This window comes from Bacillus rossius, chromosome 13, assembly GCF_032445375.1.
Source record: "Bacillus rossius redtenbacheri isolate Brsri chromosome 13, Brsri_v3, whole genome shotgun sequence".
NCBI classification, from domain to species: Eukaryota; Metazoa; Arthropoda; class Insecta; order Phasmatodea; family Bacillidae; genus Bacillus; species Bacillus rossius.
Genome location: NC_086340.1, coordinates 1,803,346 through 1,828,794, shown reverse-complemented (window position 1 = coordinate 1,828,794; position 25,449 = coordinate 1,803,346). Strand labels below are relative to the sequence as shown.

At 43.7% G+C, this 25,449-nt stretch overlaps 1 protein-coding gene and 1 long non-coding RNA gene across 4 annotated transcripts in view; one reads left to right on the top strand and one right to left on the bottom strand.

The window, feature by feature from the left end:
- Positions 1 to 25,449, bottom strand: part of LOC134538086 (LIM/homeobox protein Lhx9-like) — a 125,976-nt gene that overhangs the window by 14,374 nt on the left and 86,153 nt on the right. For all 3 annotated transcript variants that reach the window (XM_063379091.1, XM_063379092.1, XM_063379093.1), the window contains exon 4: positions 17,892 to 18,352. In XM_063379091.1, the coding sequence (XP_063235161.1) occupies positions 17,892 to 18,352 (461 nt within the window). The remainder of the gene's footprint in view (positions 1 to 17,891; positions 18,353 to 25,449) is intronic.
- LOC134538087 (uncharacterized) lies at positions 18,107 to 23,887 on the top strand. Its single transcript, XR_010076088.1, has 3 exons — positions 18,107 to 18,392; positions 22,636 to 22,873; positions 23,491 to 23,887. It is a non-coding gene; the product is annotated as an uncharacterized LOC134538087 (long non-coding RNA).

Below are 25,449 nucleotides of genomic sequence, written 5' to 3'. Positions count from 1 at the left end.
TTTGTGGGATGGTCCTGGCTAGAGGAGGACTTAGTTGTGTCTCAGGCTGAAGCCTATACACTATACAATGTGGGGTCTTAACCATGCAGTGCGCGTGCATCGTGTACTAATTGGGGTTTATTGGCCAGTCACGGCTACGATTGGTTTCATGAGTGACGCCCCTTTGATTGCCCAACTTAAAGCTAACTAAAGTGACCCAGGTAAAACCTGCACAGACACAGGGAAAACCCGGCAGATAATGCGGGGATCAAACAGTCAAGCAAGCAAGAAAACTACTGGACAAGAAGGGGTAAAAGGTCCAGGTAAGAAGAGTTGGGCGGGACAGTAAGATTCAACCATTCAGGGTGTTGGGTGCTTGGGCCCGCATCAGTATTGCTGGGCGCACCTGGGTTGTATCTACCAGGGGTGGGGGGGGGGGGGGGCGACTTCACTCGTCAGCCCAGCCCAGCTGCCCAGGCAGCCAGCTGTAATACAGAAATGGGGCTGCTGTGAATATTCCCTTCCCCTAGCGGCATTGGCGTAGCTGTGTTCATAAAGTTTGGGGGGACAAATACCTTATGATTTTGATGTCATGTAAACCCATTCCCCTCTTACTAAGACGGGGGGTCCGGGGGTCCTCCACCGGAAAATTTTGATTTCAAAAGTGCAAAATAGCGCTTTTCAAGCAGTTTTTGTATTTAACCATTGGATACATCAATGTTAAAATTATTTTATTTCCTTAAGATAAAATTTGAGAGTGAAGAAATTACAAATAAAGTTGGGCAGAATAATATTATAAAAGAAAAATATCACGGTCTAGAAAGTTGGGGGGGGGGGGACAGTCCCCTCAACCCAAAAAGTTCAGGGGGACATGTCCCCGCTGTCCCCCCCAGTTCCAACGGCCCTGCCTAGCGGCCAGACCAGCGGGACTGCCTCGGTTCCGGCCAGCGGCAGAAGGCGGCAAGACGAGCCCTGCAAGGCGGGTACACCCACTGGTTCGCCGGCAGCTTGAGGCCTGGCTCGACTGCTCTCGGCGGTGGGCGGACGATCCGGTGCACCGGCTCCAACTGCGGGCTCCATCTTCATCTTCCTTCTTCCAGTCGACAGCCAACGACCTTTCAAAGCCAGGATGGGAGTACACAAGTCTTCCGGACCGACGAGGTGACGTGGTTTCATACCCCCTTGTCCTCCAAACACCCCGGCTACCACTGGCCTCACAGCGGTCAAGGCTGAAGTCCCCCGCCGTCTTCCTTCAGAGATAAGACGCTGTTCAGATCCGCAGCTCCGCCGGTTCGTCCACACCTCGCCTGCGGGGCCTTCGCCGACGGAAACCCCTCTTCCAGTCTTCGCCGCCGACCCCACCAGGCCGGCCGGTGGTCAGCTGACTGTTCAGTCGCACCAGGGAGATGCCACTGGGGTCGGCCAGACCTCGGAGTGCCGAGGGACCACGTCAGACGGCCGACAGCCGCCGCCGACGGGGGCTGCTACCGGAAGAGGGCCCCGCGGAGCCGCGCGGGGCAGGTGTAATTACCCGCGGATCACCACGGTCATTTGCAGCCATTACGTCACGCTGCCGAAACGAGGCCCCGCCCCCCTCCACCCCCCTACCGACCTCATCAGCATGCGTGTGATCCGCCGTGTTCCGGCCTTCCTGGGGAGGCGTGCGGCTAATGGGATCAAATTGCAACTGCAAGGCGGCGCTTCCATTATGCAAATAGCTCCCGGCCTATTAGGTGAACACCCAGCCGCGGCCAATTTACGAAGCCGCCGCCGCGCAGGAGCTCAGAGTGTTTCCTCAGTCGTCGGCCCCCCGCGGCCGAAAACTACTTTCTCTTATCCCCCCCCCCCCCCCCCGGAGACACGCCGCGGGGTTCTGCCAATGTTCATCGACGGCTGCTTTGTGTTCATTTGAACGTGCGCAACTTGTAATTTACTTGTAAACTGGCCTCAAGCGTTAGCGTGCTGTCTGTTTGTGACAGCTTGTTTGTCACACGCTGTTGAATGAATCTTGGCTCACATGCCATGTTGATCCCCCCCCCCCCCCCATCATTACCTTTCTATTTCTACAAGTTTAACAAGTACCCCCTATGCTATTGTTGTCCTGCGACGAATATTTTCAAACAGATATTCACTAAGTGCAATATCATGGGTCTGTAAAGTCGCTCGATTGATGATATGTAATAACGAAGATTTGAGCGCCTTTTTACACCCATGACATTACACCAAGCGAATACCTGTTGAAGATATTTGGTACAGAACAACGAATGCAAGGTAGGTATAGAGTTGAAATTTTTGAAATAAGCCTTAAGTAAAAGTAATGGCGAAAGAAAAATCGGAAAAAAACCAACATGGCTGAGAGAACGAGTGTTAGGTCTAGTTGTCGTCGGAGTCACGGGGAGGGGGGGGGGGACAAGAGTGGTGAGGGGAAGTAGCAGTGTGTGGCAACGTATGAAAAAAACAATAATTATATCGCATACGTTTTACGTAATTAGCTGGCAAATTTTCAGTTTATAACGTTTTCGTGCAGTACTTATGTACCTATAGGGAGAATGAAATTGAATATAAAACTGTAATTTGTTAGGTTTAAATTCAATTGTACTTGCTACTACGTAATACATATGTTTTAATTCATTTAAAAAAATCATTTTAACCAACTTTCTTAAATCCTGAGAAATTTTATAATTTTAAAAGGTTAAAAAATATTAAATAAATGTTTGTTAAATAATTAGGTACAACCATGTCACGCAGCATTGCCTTTAGACGCAAAAATGTTTAGTTAGCCTTTGTTTTTCCACAATGCGCACAAAATGTTAAAAATTCAACTTTGGTAGCTAATTATGCAAAAGGTTTGCACCATATATATTTTTTTTTTAAGTTCGACCACTCAAAAGTCTGTGATTTCAACCGTGTTAAACGTTAATATAAAATAATTATTTGGAACGGGACAAACCCCCATAATATGTACATATGATTTTACATCTAACTAAAAGATCTTATTAGCAAAAAAAAAATTTAACTTTGGTCATTGCCTGTTTATATTTTAATTGCACTGCCATGTCACGCTAGTGGCGAAATAAGCACAATGTGATTCCTAATAACTTAATAAGTTACTGTGTGAAGGCGTGAAGCTATTCCAAAACGCAACACCAGCAAAGTTAATAACGACATGCAGTTACTCTCCGCCCAGCGGTAGCGCTCTAGTTAACGGGGAATTGCTTAAGCAACGCGCTTCTACGTTTCGTTTCCGGGAAACCATCTTCAGTCTCACACCACGCCAGAGGTAACTATAATGCTACCGGAAGGCATGACTGCTCGCGTAACGGAATTAAGCCTTTTAAACAGAGAGAACGCTAAATTAGGATGGTGGCTTGTCTCTTTCCCTCAACAGGAGCATCTCAGTCCAAAGTGATTCGTTATTTCTCTCTTAAGCAATCTCGCCACATATTCCACTTTGTATGCACCATACGCCACTTTACCCATCTCTTATCTCCACCTTTAAAACTGCGACTCTGTAGCAGTGACTTGTAGCAGTGACTTGTTGTTATAAGCGACTGCTGCTTGCCTAGCACGAAGTTGATGTGTTGGATGAGTAAAAGACTTAAGTTTAAGACGCCCAGTTAAATTTATTGTCGATGTAAGAAACCAACTTCACAATATCTGAGGCTTTTCATGGGCCGAAGTAAACAGTTGGTACACAGCTTGGTAGCTGCGTTTGTATAGTCATTCTATGCCAGTCACAATACTGCGGATTTCGTAGCTCAGTCTTCTGAAGCAAGCTTAAGAAATGATTTTCTTAATATAGCACCCGAAATGTTGGTTTCGCAGTTACAATAACTAATGTATAACATATTTGGTTTGATTAAAATCACCTCTTCTTTAACGGCTAACCGAATGTGATAAAAGTTATTCGTTAAAGGTTAATATGGCGAAATTGGAGGTAGGCCTAGCACAAAATCTAACAATAAGAAAATCCTACTTATACATAAATGTGAAAGTTTGGATGTTTGTTCCTCATTCACGTCTTAAACTCTGAACGGATTTGATTAAGATTTAAAACACACGTAGCCCATATGGGCTATGTGAATAGCTTTATGTATGCGGATATTTGGGTTTACTGGGAGGACATTTTGTGTGAGCTGAATAATTGATAAAATTTTGAGATTTTTAGTCATAAACATGTATAACCGGTAATTAACCTGTTTACAGCTTATTTAATCACTATTTCAGTCAGCTTTACAGTACCTATAATTTGTTTAAATAAATCACTGTCATTCAGTAATTACTTATAACTGCAGATTTATTTACCCTAAAAACACTTCCCACAAACAAACATTTTCTTCCCAACTTCTAAATTAATTTCGTGATACCAGCATATATCAGCAATCCCACAAATTAATAAAAATTTAATGTCCAATTTGTTGAAATATGTGAAAACTTAATAATTGGTTGTCATGAGTTCCTGGTACAGAATATTTTAGCCCAAAGTGATAAAAGCAATGAGTCAATGTTATAAAACGACGTTAAATATAGCCACTAATTTTAACAATGCGGGCACAGATGACCCCGACAGCCCTTTACACGAAACAGAGAACTCTGAGGCGTGTGATAATGTAATCATCTGTCACGTGGAGCTGGTATGAAGATACACTTTTAGACATGTTATAGATTTTCTTCGCGCTCTAGAACGTCTAAAGAAATCGAGATACCGTACAGACTTTACTAATTTGCTTGTTTGTACGTGCAGTTGAGTAGAATTTTGTTAAAAAAAAAAATAATGTTTGTGAAAATGTGTTGTTTTATTTCTTGAATCCGGGACATTGACTTTTATGGTCAAATATTCAATATAATTTATATTTAATGAAATAAATATATTTGAGTTTAAATTACAAATTTTTCATAGACCGGGGATCGAACCAAATACTGTTACCGAGCGAATTGGTAAATATTTTTTAAATGATTCATGGAATTGTTTTGACTTTTTTTTATTAATTACAGATTTTTCAAAGCGGCGGCCAATATAGCCAACAGGATAACGGACGCTACAATAATTGACTGTCTGGCGTCTGATAGACGTGCACTCTAGTGGACAGAAAATAAACCCAGATGGCCGGTGCACACACAGTCTGGAGGACATGAACAAGAAGCCGGTATTACCGCCGACATAAGTTTCTGTGGTGATGGCTACAGTGGTTTACAAGTAAACGTGCGGATGTGCGAGTCTGTGTATTAACACGCGGATGTGTCTGTCTCGTCTCCTGCTCGCAGCGCGAGTGAAGACCGCGGCGATTCACAGACGACGGCGGGGGGCTGGGGGCGGGGGTCTCGGTGTCGGGGCCCCCAGCGCGTGCTCGCGAGGCGGAAATGGGGGCGTGGTGCCCCCCAGTAGGGGGGGAGGCTGCCCCCCTCGGCGGTCCACTTGAGCAGCGGCCACATCGAGGCGCCTCTGCGCCGCCGGCTACCCTCGTCTTCAGTTCGCGAGCAATGCTGGTTACACATTGTCCAGGGACCTCCGGTGAATCTGCGGGCCATCTTTAGAGACCGGAAAAATTCGCGGATTCATTCCGCGGTAGGCTAGACTCCAAACTCGTACACCTTTATGGCTGAGTCAGTGATAGGACCGCCGTTTATCCGAAGGACTCTAAGCCAATGAAGAACCTTCAACAAAAGAAGTATCAAATCCACAAGCATCCCAAGTAACGCGTTTCACGAGTCAGTATCCAATGAGCAGGTGCAATTTATCCCAGTACATAGAGGATCGTGGAGTCTATCCTAGAGGTCATTGAAACCGCGAATTTTTCCAGTCTCTATCTTCGCACGTTCACGGGGGTTGAGTACACTTACTTTCAACATGAACCAACAACGATAATTTTATTACATTAACAAAGCATTCAAACCCATGTTAAGGCCCCGGCCTACACACGGTGCGCAGATCTTCAGGAAAAAAAAAAACTACTCAAGACACCCGAGTGGTTCCTATTCACGAAAAGCATTTACGATTTCGCTGACGGCCGATAAGTAGGGGCATGCACATTTCGCGAAAAGATTCTAAGAGTAGCTGAAAGTCAAAACACTGTAACATCGTCTGTGTTTCGTGATTGGGCAAGTTTCTTTCAGGTACATGTCTACTGTCAGTATAAACCAATCACAGTAATTCAGTGCGGAAGTAATCGCTCTTTGAGTGACTCGGTAAAATAAAGCAACGACTTCTCTCGCAGACGGCCGCCAAGGAGACACCGCGCTAGAGTCACCAGACAGCATCGCGCTTATCATCCCGCCTCGCTGACACGTGGTGACCATGGGAGTGAAGAAGGGGTTGTTTCCCCCACAGCGCCCACCCTTACTACGTTTGCTTGGTTGAAGCCAGCGTTCTTTTCCCGAGCGCTACGCTTTTCAGTTACGTCTCGCGCGAAGCTCTTCTACATGAAGTGTTGCTGCATGATCGTGAGTGCTACGTGCTGAGCCAGCGAGGACATCGCTGAGCGAGTAGACAGCCGGCGGGTGTTCTACCTGCTGTGAGGACTTAACTGCGCAGACCCACAGCTGTGACGCCGGGATACAAGGCGAGTGACTTTTGATTTAAACTCACTATTGCGAGCGGGTATAAGCTAGGGCAGTTATACCAAATAAAATACACATACAACCAGTTAATAATTTTCTCAGATTTCATGTTATAAGTTTTGAGATCGCAATTTTGCAGACAACGGAACTGTAAATAATTTTCTCAGGTTGTGAGATATAAATAATGAAGTAATTTTGTGAGAATTTTAAGTACTGTTCGCGCTGTTACTAAACTTGTTTTTAAATTCATGATAGTCGATGCATTTAATAAAGTTCAGTCTTAATTAAAGTTCAGAAAACTCTAGCATAATATCGTAAAGCCTTAACTATGTTTTCAGAAAATGTATTTTAAAGGTAATATTTGAATTATAAAGGTAATATTTCAAAAGCCTCAATTTCGTTTTCAGAAAATGTCTTGTACGAGCAATAATTTTTAAAGCAAAGGCCTTATTATATAATTTGTGTTAAATCATATTATATCTGCAGGTGTGTAATGACGTATTATTCTGTGTTCGCAGGAAGTCAGTCGTTCATGAGTACAACTATACTACGAGACCGAGTGTGTGAACCAGAGAACATGTTCAATGTTTATGTTTGTCTCAAATTTAGTTTGGAAATAAAATTGTAATTACGCATAGCACTTCTCTCGCTCGATAGTAAAAAAAAAAAACTACCGTCTAGTGTTGCACCTCCCGGGGTACAGCACTGGGCAAGAAACATCGAGGCGTGACATTCAGACGATGAACCACGTGACTCCAGCGCTCCAGCAGGATCGATTATAAGGCTCCAGCGCGAATACCCTGACTTGCATTACGTTCTGGAAGCTTGAGCAGACGTGGAAAATTCTCAACGTCACGGGAAATTTGAATGTACCCGAGCGCTACCTTATTTCCCGGTAAAAGGTTTCTTGCGCGGGAACAGTCCAGAGATTATGTTTGCGAGTGGTAAAAAAAAAAAATAAAAAAAAAAATCTAAAAGTTTGTCTTGCGGACACCAACAAAAGAAAAAAATATGTATATTTTATACTCCACAAGACAGCTTCTGGGAATTATTTTTTTCCCCAACTGAAAATTTTGATAGGGACAATAAAATAAGTTATTTTTTTATATAGGTACAGCGCGAGGTACCACGATACGGATTTGAACATTTTCGTTAGTTCGGAGAACCGCGAGGAAAGGAGGCAGTGATGGGGGGGGGGGGGGGTCGTCTCGCCTCAGCCTTGCGCGTCCGGGCGCAGAAGAAGTCCTCGCAGTCCGACCAGTGGGAGCTTTGAATATATATATACTGTATAGAAGTCGCGAGTGGATAGGATTTACTCTACGTTTTTCAGGAGCGTATGATGAGCAGCTTGGGAACTTCACCGCTGCTATTGCGCTGCCGTACACCCTGCATCGTCTTAGTTGTTATTTACACGTTAGAGCGCAGCACTGTCGCCCGCTGTCATTCCCCGCACCTACCCCACCAATCATTCACTGCAGCTCGAGGTCGTTCAACGGGAGGGGGAAGGGGTGTTTGAAGAGTTCGACACTTGTCCGCTAGGGACCACCACAAGTCGATGCCCTTCTATACAGTATATATATTCAAAGGTGGGAGGAACACAACCCCCCCCCCCCCCCCACCGGGTGGGGCACACCGGGCGCGACCCTCCCGAGCTGACACGAGCCATCACCGCGGAGGAGAAACATCTGCACATCTCTCTGTCGGGATATAGCCTCCACCGGACCACGGGTTCACCGGGTCCCGGTGCGATGTGGGCTAGAGACCGGAAAAAAAAATTCGCGAATTCATTTCGCGATAGGCTAAAATAAAAAATCGTTATACCTCAGTGCTGCCTCTGCTATTTGGTTTCACAACTCACCTGGATGACTATGGGCCAATGAGAAATACCCGACCAAAGCTTTATAAGAATCACAGGCCGCTACGCTGGGACGTCTCACAAGACAGCAGCCAATGAGTAGGTGGCATTTGACCGAGTGTACGTAGAACTGTGGAGTTCATCCTACAGGTCATTGAACCCGAGAATTTTTCCGGTCCCTAGATGTGGGAGATCGGCAGTGCTGATAAAGTCTTAGGGCTCAGGACACAGCCAACTGTCTGGTCAGCTGAGTGTGGCGACTATGCTGGGTTGGTGGCCCCAGCCGCTGGTCATTCCCGAAGCTCTGATAACCTCACGATCAAACAACAGGGAGTGATCCCTAGCAATTCTATTTTAAATAAGCTCTGGAATGTATATAAATCGAACTGGAAGTTTCTCCCACCCTAGCCTATTAGGGGACCGTGAGTATGCCGGCCCTAAGGTCGGAATAATCTGTTTGGATAGCAACCAACAACCTTGGATAAAGCCAGGGTTGGTTGCAAACACCTTAACTCGCCTTTACACGTGAATATTTCATTTGTAACCAGCCACGTGCCCGATGGGATTTCACCATCCTCGTTATTGATGACTTTACAACTGACTTTTATTTATAAAGAGAAGCCTGAGCACCAATTTCTAGAGACCGGTAAAATTCGTGGATTCCTTTCGAGACAGGCTGGAATCCAATCTCGTTTAGCTTAATGCTGCGTCAGTGATTGGACCGCAATTTACCTGAAGGACTCTGAGCCAATGGCAAACACTCAACAAAAGAAGTATCGAATCATAAGAATCGCAGTAAACAGGTGTCCCGAGTCGGTAGCCAATGACCAGGTGATAGTTGCCCGAGTACATAGAGAATCGTGGAGTCTATCCTAGTGGTCATTGAAACCGCGAATTTTTCCAGTCCCTACCAATTTCCATATTTTACAAAAAAAATTTACAACCTTCTCATCAAAATGTAATAAGTAGGCACGAAAATTCACAAAGAAAACTGTTGGGCCTACGATCACCTTAACGAACATTAACGTTATCTTATGAAATTGGAAAAAAAAATTGGTAGTGTATTACTTGTCAATAGTATATTTTGTGTGCATTTAAGATGCGCACAAAAAAGTGTAACATTTTCTAATGCAACAAACAAGTGCGTAGCAGCATTACACTATAGCTATTTGACACACAGTTCAAACATGAATACAATTATCTCCTGCAGAGACGACGGACAATGTCGTGCTGGCTCGTAAAGCGATAATTCGTAACATGAAGTTACATTCCCTGCGCTGAGTGCGGCGGTGCTTGGAAAAAAAAAAAAAAAAAGTTCTCCGGTTGAAGCTGCAACGACCACTCCTGCATCTGGCCGCGTCTCCACATCGGCCCCGGAAAGAGCTTATTCTCCTCGCGATGCCTCTCCAAGTTGGTGGGGAGGGGGTAGGGGCAGTTTAATTACGCAGATTATAAAGAAACATTCAGAACATCGTAGCGGTTTTTTTTTTATTTGCGGCTGGCGGCTGTTTGGACGGCAGATAACTTTTTTAAAAAGCAGTTCCTCCGAGGTCCGTCAAAACCTCGGGTGGTTTACAGCCGGTCTGGGGGGGGGGGAGGGTTTATGCGCGTGCATTAACGGCCAATGGGCGCGAGTGTTGTGTGTGGAGGGGATAGGAACGGAGCGAACAAAAGCAAACTGAGCAACCTCGGGCGTGGTTCTTTTTTTTTTATATTAGGTACTATTGCGCAGGCGTCCGCGGCTCACTCGCCGATCTGACATAAAAAGAAGTTGTTCTTCTCCCCCCAACTAGCGGGTGTGTTCCGAGCACTCAGGTTTTACGGCGGTCGTAAGCCGACGCTCGTTTGTTCCGGCGTGACGACGCCTCCAGGCATCCGCCCGACGGCTGTGGCGTCCGCGTTAAGGCGACTGAGCTGCGTCCCGACGCTCGTCGTCGCGCGATTAAGGCCCCCGCCTACCTGGGCACACACACGGTGTGCAGAGCTTCAGGAAAAACAACGCGATTTCAAAACTACTCAAGATATCCGAGTGGGGCATATTTACGAATAGCATTCAAGAGTTCGCTGAGGGCCGAAAAGTACTTTTAATTTCGGATTAAATTTTTAAACTGTATTTTTAGAAGCGTTAAAATGCCTAAAACGCGTGTTTCCAGAGTAATTTTTAGGCATAAAACAATCAGTACAGATTCTTGAAAGCACTTAAGGGGCTTGCATAACACCTTTATCTTCATTTCTCCGCCATATAATGTTACGGTCACCGCTCAAATTTCACAGTTATCCCGTGACGACGAGACGAATGCGCGCCAGTTCAGAGCCTTGCGCTTAGAGGCTTTACCGCGCTGGAAGGACCAGCGAGCGTCGCGCTTATCACCCCGCCTCACTGACATACATACACCCCTGACGAGGCGGGCCCCTTAAGGCCCCCGCCTTCACTGCGCTTCTACTGGCGTCGCTCCCAACACACGGTGCAGTGTGGGGGGACAACAAAAAATCTCCCATGTTTATGTCTTCTCGGGCCTCCTGGTTTATTCTTCGTCCGCGCGACCGTAATGGACTGGCGGGTCGCCCACAAGAAGACATAAAACCCGACGACACAGCAGAGGCATCTCAATCAAAGCGGGAATATGGTGTCGTGTCCGACTACTTCCGAGTATAAATATGAGTGCCTTGTTGTCGACTGCTTTTGTGGTGGACGTACTAAAAAAAATCTCCACCCTTGAAAGAAAACTCTCTCTTAAAGGTAAATTACACGGCGCTTGAATTTTCAAAAGATGATCCTGCAGCGGAGGATCTTGAACATGGAGAGAACACCTGACCGCTGAAGTCTCCGGTGAAAAGTCCCCGGGGCCGGGACAATGCGCGCCTGTAGACTTCGCTCGTGGAAGCTGTGCCCCGAACAATACAGTTCTTCCACAGCAACTTCGCTGTCCAGATAAGTCAGCGACTTCCGCCGATGCGTGGTACGCCTTGGCGAGAGTAAATAACTCTCAATATACATATACTGACAGACGCCTTATAAATGCAAAGAGAGGAAATCACAAAAGCATCGAAACGAATAAATATATATATACTAGTCTTTATTAAGTATGAAATCAAAAACTGAAACTTATGTTTTAAAACAAAGAAAAATTTAATCTACGAAGTTAAATAAAATTTCTGAATAGCACTATTCATTTCCAAGCTATAAAAATATCATAATTGGAATATGAAGTCACAAGACATACAGATTACGTAAAAAAATTGAAAGAAACTAATTAGGCTTTCCACGACTTTAACGCTTATGATTATATGTATTTAAGTATCATTAGTCTCTCGTTTTTATATGTAAACGCACAAAAAAAATTTGATTTTTTTTTTGACGTCGAGAGTTAGAAATGGTTTTGTTCACATCCATTAAAGCATGCTGAGCGAAGTGCGAGGGGGGTGAATGTATTCATATTCTGCTGGAAAAAAAACTTTAGATTAATTTTATGACGTAATGAAGTAAGATAGCTACTTTTACCAAATCAATCTTTTTTTTTGTGCAGCGTGAACCAAAGAAATTTTGAAATTTAAAACCAAATGATTGTGTCTGAGTGAATGATTAAGCGGGGAAAAAAAAATCACGTTCAGTTCATATGGTCTCACGTTGTTTTCTTGTCGACTGTGAACCAGTTCCCGCGCGCGTGAACAAAGCGGACCTGGCTCACTTCTCATAATGCACACGGCGATTATACATGCGCGCCTTCAATACGGCAGACACGTTGTGCTATGTGTACCCCTGTAGGATAATTACCCTGAATTTCCCGCGAAGACGATGGGAAGCCAAAGCGACAGAGTTTCCTGTTACACAGGGGCGTAGCCAGGGGGGGGTTTTAGGGGTTCAAACCCCCCCCTTAGCACCAAATATTTAATTAAATTTCTTATTCATCACTCAAACAAATTTCATATTAAAAATTAATAAAATTTTTACCATTACAATATTTAAATTTAAGTACCGAAAAATGCTAAAATAGCACTATTTTACACCTTAAAATCCAAATTTTTCCGGGGGAGGACCCCCTGACCCCCCGCTTTAATAGGGGGGGGGGGGAGGAGCATGCTTAATAACACCCCCCATACACAAATCCTGGCTACGCTACTGCTGTTACAACACCTAGGCCCCGACAAAACCGGGTTTTCCGATGCTCGTTTGAGTTTACTGTCCGGGTACAAGGTGGTTGTAAGACATAGTTGCTGTCCTGGTACAAGGTGGTTGTGTAATACAAGCTACAAGGTGGTTGTATAATACAAGGTACAAGGTGGTTGTTAACTTCAAGGTACAAGGTAGTTGTATAATACAGGGTATAAGGTTGCTGTATAAAAAAGGTACAAGGTGATTGTATAATACAAGGTAAAGGGTGGTTGTATAATAGAAGGTACTAGGTGATTGTTTAATAAAGCTGAACTTTACAAGGCACACGCTCTTAAATAGTAGCCAACTAACATTTATTTACTTATTTAATTATAGCCATTAAAAGAATCATTCTAGACTTCGCCTGAAGTATATCGGGAGACCATGGCTCTTTGTGAGAGTGATCATGCGTGGGCGGTAGCTTCATCTACTTCTGCACCCAAACTGCAACCAGTAGAGAGCTTGATGTTTCTGTAGCCGGTAGTAGTACTCAAGTTACGGTAACCAATACTTTATACTGTCGGGTGTAACAAAAACTCACCCTCCTTGGTGCTGCACTTACACTGTTAAAAATAATTACAATAAATTTGCGGACTTTTCAACGGAGAATTTAACTCAAATAAACGAAGGGTTCTCCGTAGAAACTACGCCCTTTTTTGACTCCCGAGTTGTGTGATTATTTTCTATATATATAAAAAATTGGTTGTCTGTTAAGTCGGTTTACGGACGATAGTTTAACGTGATAACGTCATAACAAAACATTGACGAAATGATTGCATACTTTTATGAATAAAATTGAATCATTTTTATTGAATCATTTTTATTGAATTATCACTATTTTGTATGGATACAAAGGAGTGAAATGAAATCTACAATTTAATTGGTAAATTTACTTTTATATGCACTCGTTAATTCAAATATGTTTATTACTTTAACGAAGAGATTATTTTAACTATAACTTTTATACATGTTTGCTATTTAACTTCTTCCAAACTGTGTTATTCTGCTAAGGATAGGACGATGATAGGAAAAGTAGGAAACGAATGGGAGTGTTTCAAGTTTAATGTGCCTCGAGAAAAAGTCAAATCGATGGTTGTTCCAATCGAGTGGAAGAGAGAGAGATAGATGCGGCGCAAGCGTACAACGAGCGTAACTGGACAATGTGCGTAACGGGACACTTTTTCGTGCGTGCAGCCGGCGTTCATCGATTTATCAGACGTTGTCACGTCAAAAAAAAAAGGTTAATGCACACGTGGATGGATAAGAGTGGTTTTTGAATGTTTGGTTGACGTACCAAGAATGTTCTTTTGTGTTCATATTGGAAGTAGGTTGGCTTCCCTGAGGGAGCAGGTGTCGCGAGGCGCCGGGTACGGGGGTCGGTGTGTTACCACTGCACCACAGACCTTGCGGCGAGGACTAGGCCCTCTCGTGCGAGTGCCTGGATGCGCGGTGTCCGCGGTGAGGAGTGGAGGGGGCTGGTTTATTGGCGCCTGCCCGTGTGCTAGGAGGGGGTTGGGCCCTCCAGGTGTTACATTGTGTCGGCGATGGCTATCGGGGCTTTACAGCGCCGGCCGCGAGGGTGTAAAAACAAGCCCCCCCCCTCCCCCCCTCTCCAGCACCACCGGCTCTCCACGAGCAACGCGCAGACAGCCGTCACAATAAAACACGGGCCCCCGACATCCACCCCTGGGTTTATGACGCGGGGGTGAGCCGTAAAACAAATTGTCTTGAGGTTCCCGGGACATGAAGTGGGAGTTATTAACTCATGCATCGAGCGGAGATATCCACCCCCCAACCGCCCCTGCGTCCGGGACTGCGAGAGGCAGCGGGAACCCACGGCGGGATCGCCTGGTCGCCGTGCGCTTCCGTCCAGGGTTCGCGCCCAGGTCTGATTGGCAGAAGGAGGAAATGCGCGGGAAAGCTAATTAATAGAGACCTGCAAAATTCGCGGATTCAATCGGCGATAGGCTAGAATTCAAACACACATACACCTCTTAAGATAATTTTGCTATTGGCTCACTGTTCATCAGGACGAATCTCAACCAGTTATGAACCCTCAACCAAAGAAGGATCGAATCACAGACAAACCAGCTGAGACGACTCACAAGTCGGCAGCCAATGAACTTGCGTTATTTTCCCGAGTGTACAGGGGTATGTGCAGTCTATCCTGAAGGCTGTCGAAACCGCGAATTTTGCAGGTCTCTACTAATTAATTGTGTATGTTTGATACAGGAGTTCCCCCCTCCCTTCCCTTCGACAAAAAAAAACCGAACAAAACTCTTCATTGTCACACCACTAAAGGGTTCCGATCAATTACATTTTTTTTAAGTAGGCGCGTTATGAAAAAAATAACGAGAGTGTATTTTAACGATGCGCGCGCAGCATGCAAAGGATGAAATGGCCACACAAAAATATAAATAATATACGTGTTTTTAATTAGTATACTTATGTGATTTATATTGAATTCTGATCTATATAATTAAAGAAATATTTATTTAGTAGTGATATAAACAATGTTTATATACATTTCAAGTTTATTTATAGAAATGAGGTTTTGTACCCGTTTGTATAATTTATTTGAATTATAAATTATACATTAATTTATTCGTTAATAAATAATTTTAATTAATAAATGAGAATAAACTTTCAGCCTTATGTATTTATGTTTAGTATTAATTAAATTAAAATTTATATTGTTTTACCAAATAAAATTATTATGTTTATACTAATACTGAATACTGAGTTTTTTTTTTTTTTAATGAATTGAATCTATACAATTGTATTCCAGTCCTTTAGTTATTTATATTTCTATAAATTGTTTGCATGGAAAATTGAAGTTAGTTTTTCATCACGCCAGTGGCGTAGCCAGGATTTGTGTATGGGGGGTGTTAAGAAGCATGCCCCCCCCCCCCCCGTATTAAAGCGGGGTTTAAGGTGTCAAATAGTGCTATTTTAGCAGTTTTCGGTACTTAAATTTAAATATTGTAATGGTAAAATTTTTATTAATTTTAATATTAAATTTGTTTGTGTGACGAATAAAAAATTAATTAAAGATTTGGTGCTAGGGGGGGGTTTGAACCCCTAACCCCCCCCCCCCTGGCTACGCCTCTGCATCACGCCAAGTAGGCAAGCATGACTTGTAAGGCGCGCACACCCGTATTTCAGAGATGTTATTACTGAGTGAGTCTCTAGAAGGAGGCTGGCACGGGTCACAGCCCCCCCCCCCCCTTCCTTGTACGATACGCCTTGATCGCATAACGGTCGTCCCAGCTCGACGCCCGGACACGCTCTGCGGGCCCCAGGGGTGGAGGGAGGGGTGAGGGGTGTGGGCGCGCGAGGCAAAACCAAACAGCGCCGTTCCGCTCTCCGCCGAGAGGAGGGGTAAAAAAACCGCCTCTGGCTCCTCCGTGGTCGGCTCCATCCAGCCCCCCCCCCCCCCCCCCCCCCCATTCCTAGAGGTCGTGACGGCCGAGTTTTCTGCCAGCAGTCTCTCCAACCAGGGCCAGGGGAGGGCCTACATACATATCCTGTCCTTTCATATAGTACATTTAGAAGTGGAATATTCAGTACCCACATTTTATTATTTGTGGCTCATAAAAGTCATATTATCCATGGCAATGTAGTTAAATAATACTCTAGAAAAATTTTGGAAAAGGAAATAGGAGAATATATGAAAATTATTTGGTCATCAGGGTTGGGGAGTGAAGATACTGCAATGGCCCGCTCACCCCCTTCACGAATCAACCAGTAACTCTCAACGTGAAATCCTCGCAAAAAAAGACGCATACTTGCAAGTGTGTGTTTGCTTTTGGTAAACAGTGCTGAGATATTACTGTTCAACACATGCGACTATAATAAATATATAAATTAAATAATAGGCTGATATCAAGATAATTATATTAGCTTGCTTCAGCCAAGTACATATAGCCTATTTGATCTGGAATTTCATGCTACTTTTATGTTGTTTCTGTCGTAAAAAACGAGACTTCAAGGTCAATCAAATGTAAACACGTATGTACGTAGACCATAACGTAACTGCAGGCTCATTGTTTTTTTCGAATGTCCTGTCAAAAGTGACTCTTCAGACAGTTATTGTATAAGAAGGTAGGCATCCAGCACTTCCGGTTTTTTGTAGCCGAAAACTGATAACGACAACAAGGTTAAATCTGTGCTACAAAATATACAAATATAATTGTTAGTAATAATTTATTGTCTCGCCTAATGGGAGCCGCTCCAGAGTGAAAGTGAGAGATCGCTCTCTATGGAAAGAAAGAAAGAAAGAAAGAAAGAAAGAAAGATAGAATGATCATAGATCCCTCAGAGCCTGAAACCCTCCGGGATTTTAAATTTCCAAAAAATTTGAAGTAATTATTATTTATTGACGTGAAAACGTCCTATAAATCGATGAACGCCGGCTGCACGCACGAAAGAGCAAGACTCATTGTCACGTTCCGCCTGAGCCGAGCGTGCGAGCGAGAGCGCGGAACAAGCGATAGAGAGGCACGATCGGCTTGTGACGCATCTATCTCTCTTCCACTCCATCGGCCGATGCGTCCGAGTGGAAGAGAGACAGCGGCAGCACACAACCTACACGTGAACTGTTTTTGTCAACTGTTTATAAAGGACGTTGTCACGTAAAATTATCGTCCGTAAACCGACTTTACAGACAACCTCCCTTTTTTTAAAATGAGATAAAAAAACAAAGTTGTTTATTGATTTATTATTATTGGGGGGACACCTGTATTTCGCGAATACATTCCGTGTCAAGATATTTCACAAAATATTGTAGCTTTTCTCCTGTGGTTATTGGCTGAGGTCGGGGAGAGGTGTCGTCCCGCTCTTGACGGGGCCAATGAGAATGTGGTCACCGTACTGCTGCACCCTCACAATTTGCCATGACTAGGGACAGGAAAAATTCGCGGGTTCAATGACCTGCAGGATGAACTCCATAGTTCTACGTACACTCGGTCAAATGCCACCCACTCATTGGCTGCTGTCTTGTGAGACGTCCCAGCGTATAGCAGCCTGTGATTCGATAAAGCTTTGGTCGGGTGTTTCTCATTGGCCCAGAGTCATCCAGGTGAGTTGTGAGCCAATAGCAGAAGCAGCACTGAGGTATAACTATTTGTATTTTAGCCTATCGCGAAAAAATCTTAGAAAAAGCTACAGTGTTTTGAGAAATACCTCGACACGAAATACTGTATTCGCGAAATACAGGTGTCCCTAATTATTAATTATTTAAATTCACTTTTTGCCATCTGCCGTAGGTTGGTGATTTATCGGGTCGTTCGCGGGGTTTTTCGGATCCGGACTTGTGGATCCGTGGACGAGAGCGGCAGGACTCACCCAGGTTGGCCGTCATCGCCTCCAGGTCCTTGGGCTTCCTCTTCCTGGGCCGGCCCTTGGTGCGGGGCGCGGCGGCGGCGCCGTTGAAGAAGGAGACCTTGGGGGCGGCGCCCAGATCCGCCCCCGGCCCCGCCGCCGCCGGCAGGGGCGCGGGCGAGTGGAGGGGCAGGTGGTGGTGGAACTCGGGCGCCGGGAAGTGCGGCTGGTAGGCGGCGGGGAAGGCGAGAGGCGGCGGCGGCTGCGGGGGCGGCGGCGGGTGCGGGGCCGCCCCCAGCTCGTAGTGGAGGCGGCAGAACACGGCGCCGTCGCGCATGCCGAAGTGGTCGCCCTTGGTGAGCAGCGTGCGGCACGCGAAGCACGCGAAGCAGCGCACGTGGAACACCAGGTCGCGCGCGCGCATCACCAGCTCCGTGGCCGAGATGGCGGCCTGGCAGCGCGCGCAGCGCCTCGCGCCGAACAACCTGCAACAAGCAGCGCGCGCGTGCTTGTAGTGCTCGACAAGTGAGTTCCCGCAGACTAGATTCCTGCATTGTTAACTGTAGTGCTCACCAAGTCAATTACCGCAGACTAAATTCCTGCATTGTTAACTGTAGTTCTAAACGAGCAGACTAAATTTTCTTTGATTGGTAAATTTTAGCCGCTTTGTGTACCAGTCTTTGCACCGGTCACTTCGGACTAGATTTGTTTTGCCGGGTGCACGAATTGATACGCAGGGCTGCAGAGGCTACATGAGGGCTGCAGACGCCATGTTTGATCCACGCTGTTCGACTGGAGATCGAGACCCGCCAAGTGAGTGTTTCCAGTGGCCGCCGCGGCGCGCGCTGGCGTGCCGTCTGGCGGCGGCAGGATGTCGGGGACCAGCCGGAAACGGCCGCGCGGGCAGGAAAGAACATGATAAAGTAACTTGTCAAAGCTTTGAGGACTTTTGCGGGACTCGTTTCTTTCATTTTTGTCCCCCCAACCCCACCCACCAACCCCCCGCCTCACCCCGAAAAACCTCAAATCCCTCGCGCGCAGCGGGGAAGAAAAGTGCGGAGAAAAGTTATACTGTTGTGTTTAAAATTCATTCATCACGCTATCGCTTTCTTCAGCGAGGTTCTCCGGAGGAACGAGTGGTGAGGGGGAAAGAGAGGGGGGGAGTGTTCGTCTCGGCAGCGAGCCGCAAAAGGCTTCTGTTTGTTGTTGCGGTGGAGCCAAAGAAACTGGCATCGTGAAAGGACCCCAAAGAGACGCCGCGGCCCGGGTGGGGGGGGGGGATATTCGCTAAACTTGGGCACTGCAGCGCGGCACAAAGAGCGCACACGGGCGAGAAACCTCTCTCTTAGCGCACAATGGCCCCGCTGCAGACAGCAGGGGGTCAAACCCTGTAAGGGGGGGGAACTCTATGGGAACAGAGTGTATCCACCCCTCGAATAAAACCATGTCATACGGGTCATTTGAAAAACCACCGCGGCACGTATCAAAATATCTGGGCCCCCTTGCTGGGACCTGGGCGGCCTCTGGGGTCGACGAGGGACAGACCTCCTGGGCCCGACTTAACCAGTTAGGCCCCTCGAGTCTCCCGCCCAGGCAAACACGCTTAGTTTCAGTTAGACGGGTGAAAAAACAATTTCACAGTTGTCTCTTTAAAACACCGACAACACAGTCCTTTGGGGCAATTGTTGACTTCCTTCCAGCAAAAAAAAAAAAATTAACCTGGCCTTTTCCAATCATATATTTTTTAATGCTAAATAAAATTGTCGGAACTAATTTTTAAAACACACCGTGCCTTAGCCACCAGCATTGCTCTTAAAAAAAAATTTTTTTTCTCATGTTTATTCCATTTGGTTCTTTTAATCCATACTGCACAAAAATGTCAAAAATTCAACTTTACCGCTAATTAATGCAAAAAAGAATGCACTATGTATTTTTTTTCATTTTTGTTTAAATTTCGGTCATTCAGAGCGTCCACGTGTTTAACCGTGTTAAACGTAAAAACTAAAATAATGTCTTGGAGCGTGACATACGCCCTTAAGCCTGGGTGCGTAACTGCGCGACGTGAAACCCTGTGAGCTTCAACGGTCATCGTTCCGCCGCGCCGCGACAGCTATTTGCGACCTTACGGACGTACGCAAGTGCGAATGGCGTGCCGTCGGATGAGCGTAGCTTCGGCATAACGAAGTCAGAAATCAAGCGAAAAGATGATATTTGGGTTATGGGTAGCCTAATATTTTGAAATGTGTATCGAGACCATCATTTCAGTTGTCAAACGAACCTTCACTGATTTTCTACTGGGAAAAAAAGCTCTAAGACTTTATTTTGAGAAAACACCACTGAGAAAAACGGCATGATAAACATTATGTGTTATTTTGTTATCATGTTTATACCATTGTACTTTATTAAAAATGCGATAATTTTATGAGAGACATGAGAAATGTTAATTGACCAGTTACTTGTTCAGTGTTTACAGTATTTCCATTATATTTTAATGAATTTTTGCTCTACTTACCACATATGTGACTCTCATTTATATTAATAGTAATATATATATTTTAAACACTCTAATGTATCTCTTTATTTCATGTTAAGGATTTGATCCTACTACGTATTTGATTTCATGAGCCTTTAATTTAGAGAAGATTTATTTCATGTGCCCTTTTTGCAAAGAACGTTAAAAAGTGGGTCTATGCAAGAAATGGCCTATGACATAACTTAATATTTTTTGAATGTTTTAGTTTATTAAACTCTGTGATTAAGAAACTATTTATTTAGTAGTAACATAATTCTTCAATAAACGATGTACGTATGTGTTCATTGGAGCGACTGTGCACTCTGACTTCATGTGCGCCACTAAGAAAACTTTGCTCCTTGATATCTCAGAACATGGTTACGGAGATTGGACACTTCTTACAACAACCTCCTCCCTTGCCATCACATTGATACACTAGGTGAAACATTAAGTGAGCAAAAATCAAAGACGCATCTTAAAAATACGAAGTTCCAAAAAAATTTAAACGATTTGAATAGAGGAGAAACATTTCTAGTTTTTCGACAGTTTTTTCCTCATTATTATGAGTCATAATAATTATATAATTTAACGGTTATTTTTGAAAATTGGTTATTTTTAAACAATTCTTTTTCATATTTACTTGTAAACAGATTTAAATGATCATCATAAAAATTAAGCTTCTCAGTTTAAATATGGCGACGCGTGAACTAAATGGCTGTAGCTATAACTGCATAACGAACAGTCGCTGACTGCTGCTATTGTTTGAGCTCACCAACATGTTAGTTATTTAATTTTCTTGTAAATTATTTTATTTAAAGGCTTTTCCTGTATCCACTTGGGCATTTGTTGTTTGGTGGCAAATTCTTTGAACAGATATGATCCAAACCTTATCTTCTAGTTGTCACGGTAAGCGTAGGGAACATAATAACGTGCCTACATTCGCGTGACTTTGTACCGCTATCAGATAAAAATAAGATAATGTGTGATGAAAAATTGTGACGGAACACAAATTGCAAGACTTCTTTGGCGATAAATATACAGAAATGGCCATCAAAAATAGTAATAACAAGAAAATTAAATAGGTATCAAATATGCCGCAAGATTCCAAGCCTTAGTTGCAAGCAATTTTGTGAAGCTACAGTGGCTGAAAATAAAGGTATAAACAGAGATTAGCACAACCTTAGTAGGTCACTGAACCCGCGAATTTTTCTGGTCTCTAGCCATGAGAAATAAGAAGAAAAGGTTTAAAAATTATTATTTAATATTTCTCTTCTTCATAGAGCAATCTTTAAGTGAGTGTTAAAGTATTGTTTGAGACGTGGTACAGACTTCATGTTTATATAACTACCCCAAACGGATGTACAGCTTCGAGAGAGCAAAATTACTTCTGCTCGCGATGAGAAATCGTGGGAACGGCTGGTGAGAAAGCTTCACGCAAGCTAAACAGTTTTTTCTCTCAAAGATCCTCAGATCTCTCGCTTTTTATCAGGAGAAATCTGAATATATACGCAATCTTATACAATTTCCCTTTAAAAAAAAATACAGTTTTTCTTATAACAGATCAGCAAAATAGCAGTCAACAAAATTTAAAAAAAATAATCAAGCAATAAATGCTCTTAATAACGTCAATACCTTGATTTTCGAAGTTTTAGATGACTTTGTTAGATGAGGACAACTAGATTGTTCTGTTACGCAAGTAAAGTCGCTGAAGTTTGTAACTTAACAATTTATGTTTGTCTGGTTAGTCAATACAGATAACCAACATTCGTGCAACAACTACCAATAAATAAGGGCAGGCATTTTTCGCGAAAAAAATCTGAACGCAATTTAGACTGCAACAAGGTACACCCGCACCAGAGATTTCCTCCTTGTGATTGGCGGCCGTCTGCGAGAGAAGTCGTTGCTTTTATTTGACCGAGCCACTCAGGACGCGTTGCTTCCGCACTGAACTACCGTGATTGGCGCTGTAACAATCGACATGCACCTGAAAGAAACTCACCCGATCACGAAACACAGACGATGCTTCAGTGTTTAGACTTTTAGCCAGTCTTCGAATCTTTTCTCGAAATATGCATGGCCCTACCAATAAATAAGTAAATAATATCCCATGTTGGTACCGTACGATATCAGTCACGGCAGTGTTTGTAACATTAGAATGTTTTAATAATATTTTTTTCCCCGGATCAATATGTACTTCAGTCTGCGCCCGAACAGAGGTACCTGTGGCACTCGGCGTGTGTTTGCGGACAATGACAGGACACGAGCGGGAGGGCCTAACACGGAGCCGGGATCTCAGCGGACCAGGGCTGCCAGGGACCACTTGACCGCGATGCGTACAGCGCCCTAACAACAGGACGCGTCGGTATCGCAACACGCATCACCTCCGCGCGATACCTGAGTGCAACAAGCGACCATCTCCACCAAGGCTCACACCTGCCGTGTAGAAGTTCACAAGAAACCACAACACGATCATCTAAGAATGCGCTGACCGTGGGTAAGTAGTCCTGTTAACATATTTCCTTTTTAAACTGTTTTTTAAGTGAAAACTTATAGAGGAATGTTTGGATATGAAGTAAATTCATGTTAAGTCGTCATCGACATGGTCACGTGACGTGTAATTTTTTTTATATATATTTCAAGGAAAAAACTTAATTTATTCTATTTTTAAAGATACAAGTTACGTTTCCAAGGAAATTTTAACGTTATTAATTGTGTGGTACATATTGCGAGCATTGGATATTTTTTTGTAGGTAGTCAAGTTGAGGTTATGTTTTTTTTCTTTTGTTTGTTTATTTACGATGTGGATTTCTTCAAATGTCAGGTTACTGATTTATTGGAGATAATGTTGATTATTATTTGTAGATTTAAGTTAATAATTTTTTTTTTTATTTCAATGAAAAATTTTCATTTCTTCTAATTTTAAAGTTGTTATTGGTAGGAGCAAAACATTATGGGTTCGCGTCACCGACATGCTGGTGTTATAATACCAAAATCATTTTCTCACGTACATTCGTCGTAGAAATTATTTCATATCACACATTTATAAAAAAAAATTTTAAGTTTTCACTTATGTCGACAGTCCCCATGACTGACTTCCTTTTTTTCATTTAGACGAGTGGAAAGGGGCTGATAGGTCCGCCGGCGAAGCGGGGACATCTGCCCGCTGTGACACACCGCAGACTGCAGGGACTAGCTGGCTGCACTGAAGCTGTCCAGACTCAGGCGCAGGCCTGCGTCACCTGAGGCCCGACTTATCGGCGCCGTCAACCTTCTGAGTGTCCTTCTGGCGTCGAACACGTAAATTAAATTTTTAAAAATAATAAAATACACAAATTATTATTTTATCAATTTGCAAGCTTCCGCCTCTGAATGTAAAAGGATTACGATTGTTAAAAAAAAAATCATATTTCTGAATCTACTACATCAAAGGATAAGAAATTAAGTATGAACAATAAACATATAGAGTTACCAATTTTATTTTTCTAAACTTCCGGGTTTCAAATTTTATCTGTGTGATAATGGAAGAAGTTTGCTTTTATCATAAAAAAAAACTGTGAACACCCTTTAATGGGTAGCTGCGAGAAATATAAACATGCCTTGGAATGTTTAAATAAATTGGGAAAATAAAAATAAATGATACCACCCAAATAATCCGTTCTTTTTTTTTTTTTTGCCAGTAAGATAGTCTAAAACGTCTAAACAAAAGAGAATACGAATTTTTGACTACCATAAGACATACAATCTTTTCTAAAAAATTTTAACATTTTATCATTTAGAAGTAAATAAAATATGCTAATAATTTATAAAATAATAATTTTTCTTCCAATTAAGCTTTAACGGAAGTTAAATCGTGGACTATTAGCCTAGCAGTTACTGTTGCTGTTCACGAGAAAAAAAATTAATGGCTGGTGTTTTGCAAAACCATGTGTTCTGTGTTTGCAACATTTTTTTTTTTTTTTTCTTGACCATCGTGTGCGAGAGAGGTTTTTTTCCTCACTTGATTGGTTCAGTGGGAACGCAATTGCTTCATCATTTGGCACGCACGAACCACCCGAAAGTAACCACGGCGTCAGTAAACCTTTTTTCTTTATTTCTAAACAAAAGTTTAAAGAGAAACTGCATAGGTAGGGACCGGAAAAATTCGCAGGTTCAGTGACCTGTAGGATGAACTCCACAATTCTACGTACACTCGGTCAAATGCCACCACACTCATTGGCTGCTGTCTTGTGAGACGTTCCAGCGTAGCAGCCTGTGATTCGATAAAGCTTTGGTCGGGTGTTTCTCATTGGCCCAGAGTCATCCAGGTGAGTTGTGAGCCAATAACAGAGGCAGCACTGAGGTATAACGATTTGTATTTTAGCCTATCGCGAAATGAATTCGCGAATTTTTCCGGTCTCTATACCTTGGTACAAAAAATCACATACGACCGTCCTTGAGAAGCTGATCGGGAATTTGTTTTGGCGAAACACTGCCAGACTTGAAGCGAGTGTACTTCACCCTCAGTAGACGTCGCGCACAGTGTAGGACGATACGAAGTGTCGAGGGTCGAGCCGGGGACGCACCATAACGCCGAAATGACAAATTGACCACAACGCCGACAGCTAGAAAACTGCTGTTTACCACAACGCCGAAATACACTAACGCCGAAAAATTTCATTGCAAGACTGCCACAAAGGTTAGGTTAGACTAGGTTAGACTAGGTTAGGTTAGACTAGGTTAGGTTACGCTAGGTTAGGTTAGGCTAGATTAGGTTAGGTTAGGATAGGATAGGCTAGGTTAAGTTAGGTTAGGTTATATTACGATAGGTTAGGTTAGGCAAGGTTAGGTTTGATTGTGGTATTTCGCCGATAAGGTACATTTAAGAAACACACACAAATTCATTCAGTTGTTATTTCGGCGTTGTGGTACACAGCAGTTTCCTAGCTGTCAGCGTTGTGGTCAATTTTGACATTCGGCGTTATGGTATTTCGGCGTTGTGGTCAATTTTGACATTTGGCGTTATGGTATTTCGGTGTTGTGGTCAATTTTGACATTTGGCGTTATGGTATTTCGGTGTTGTGGTCAATTTTG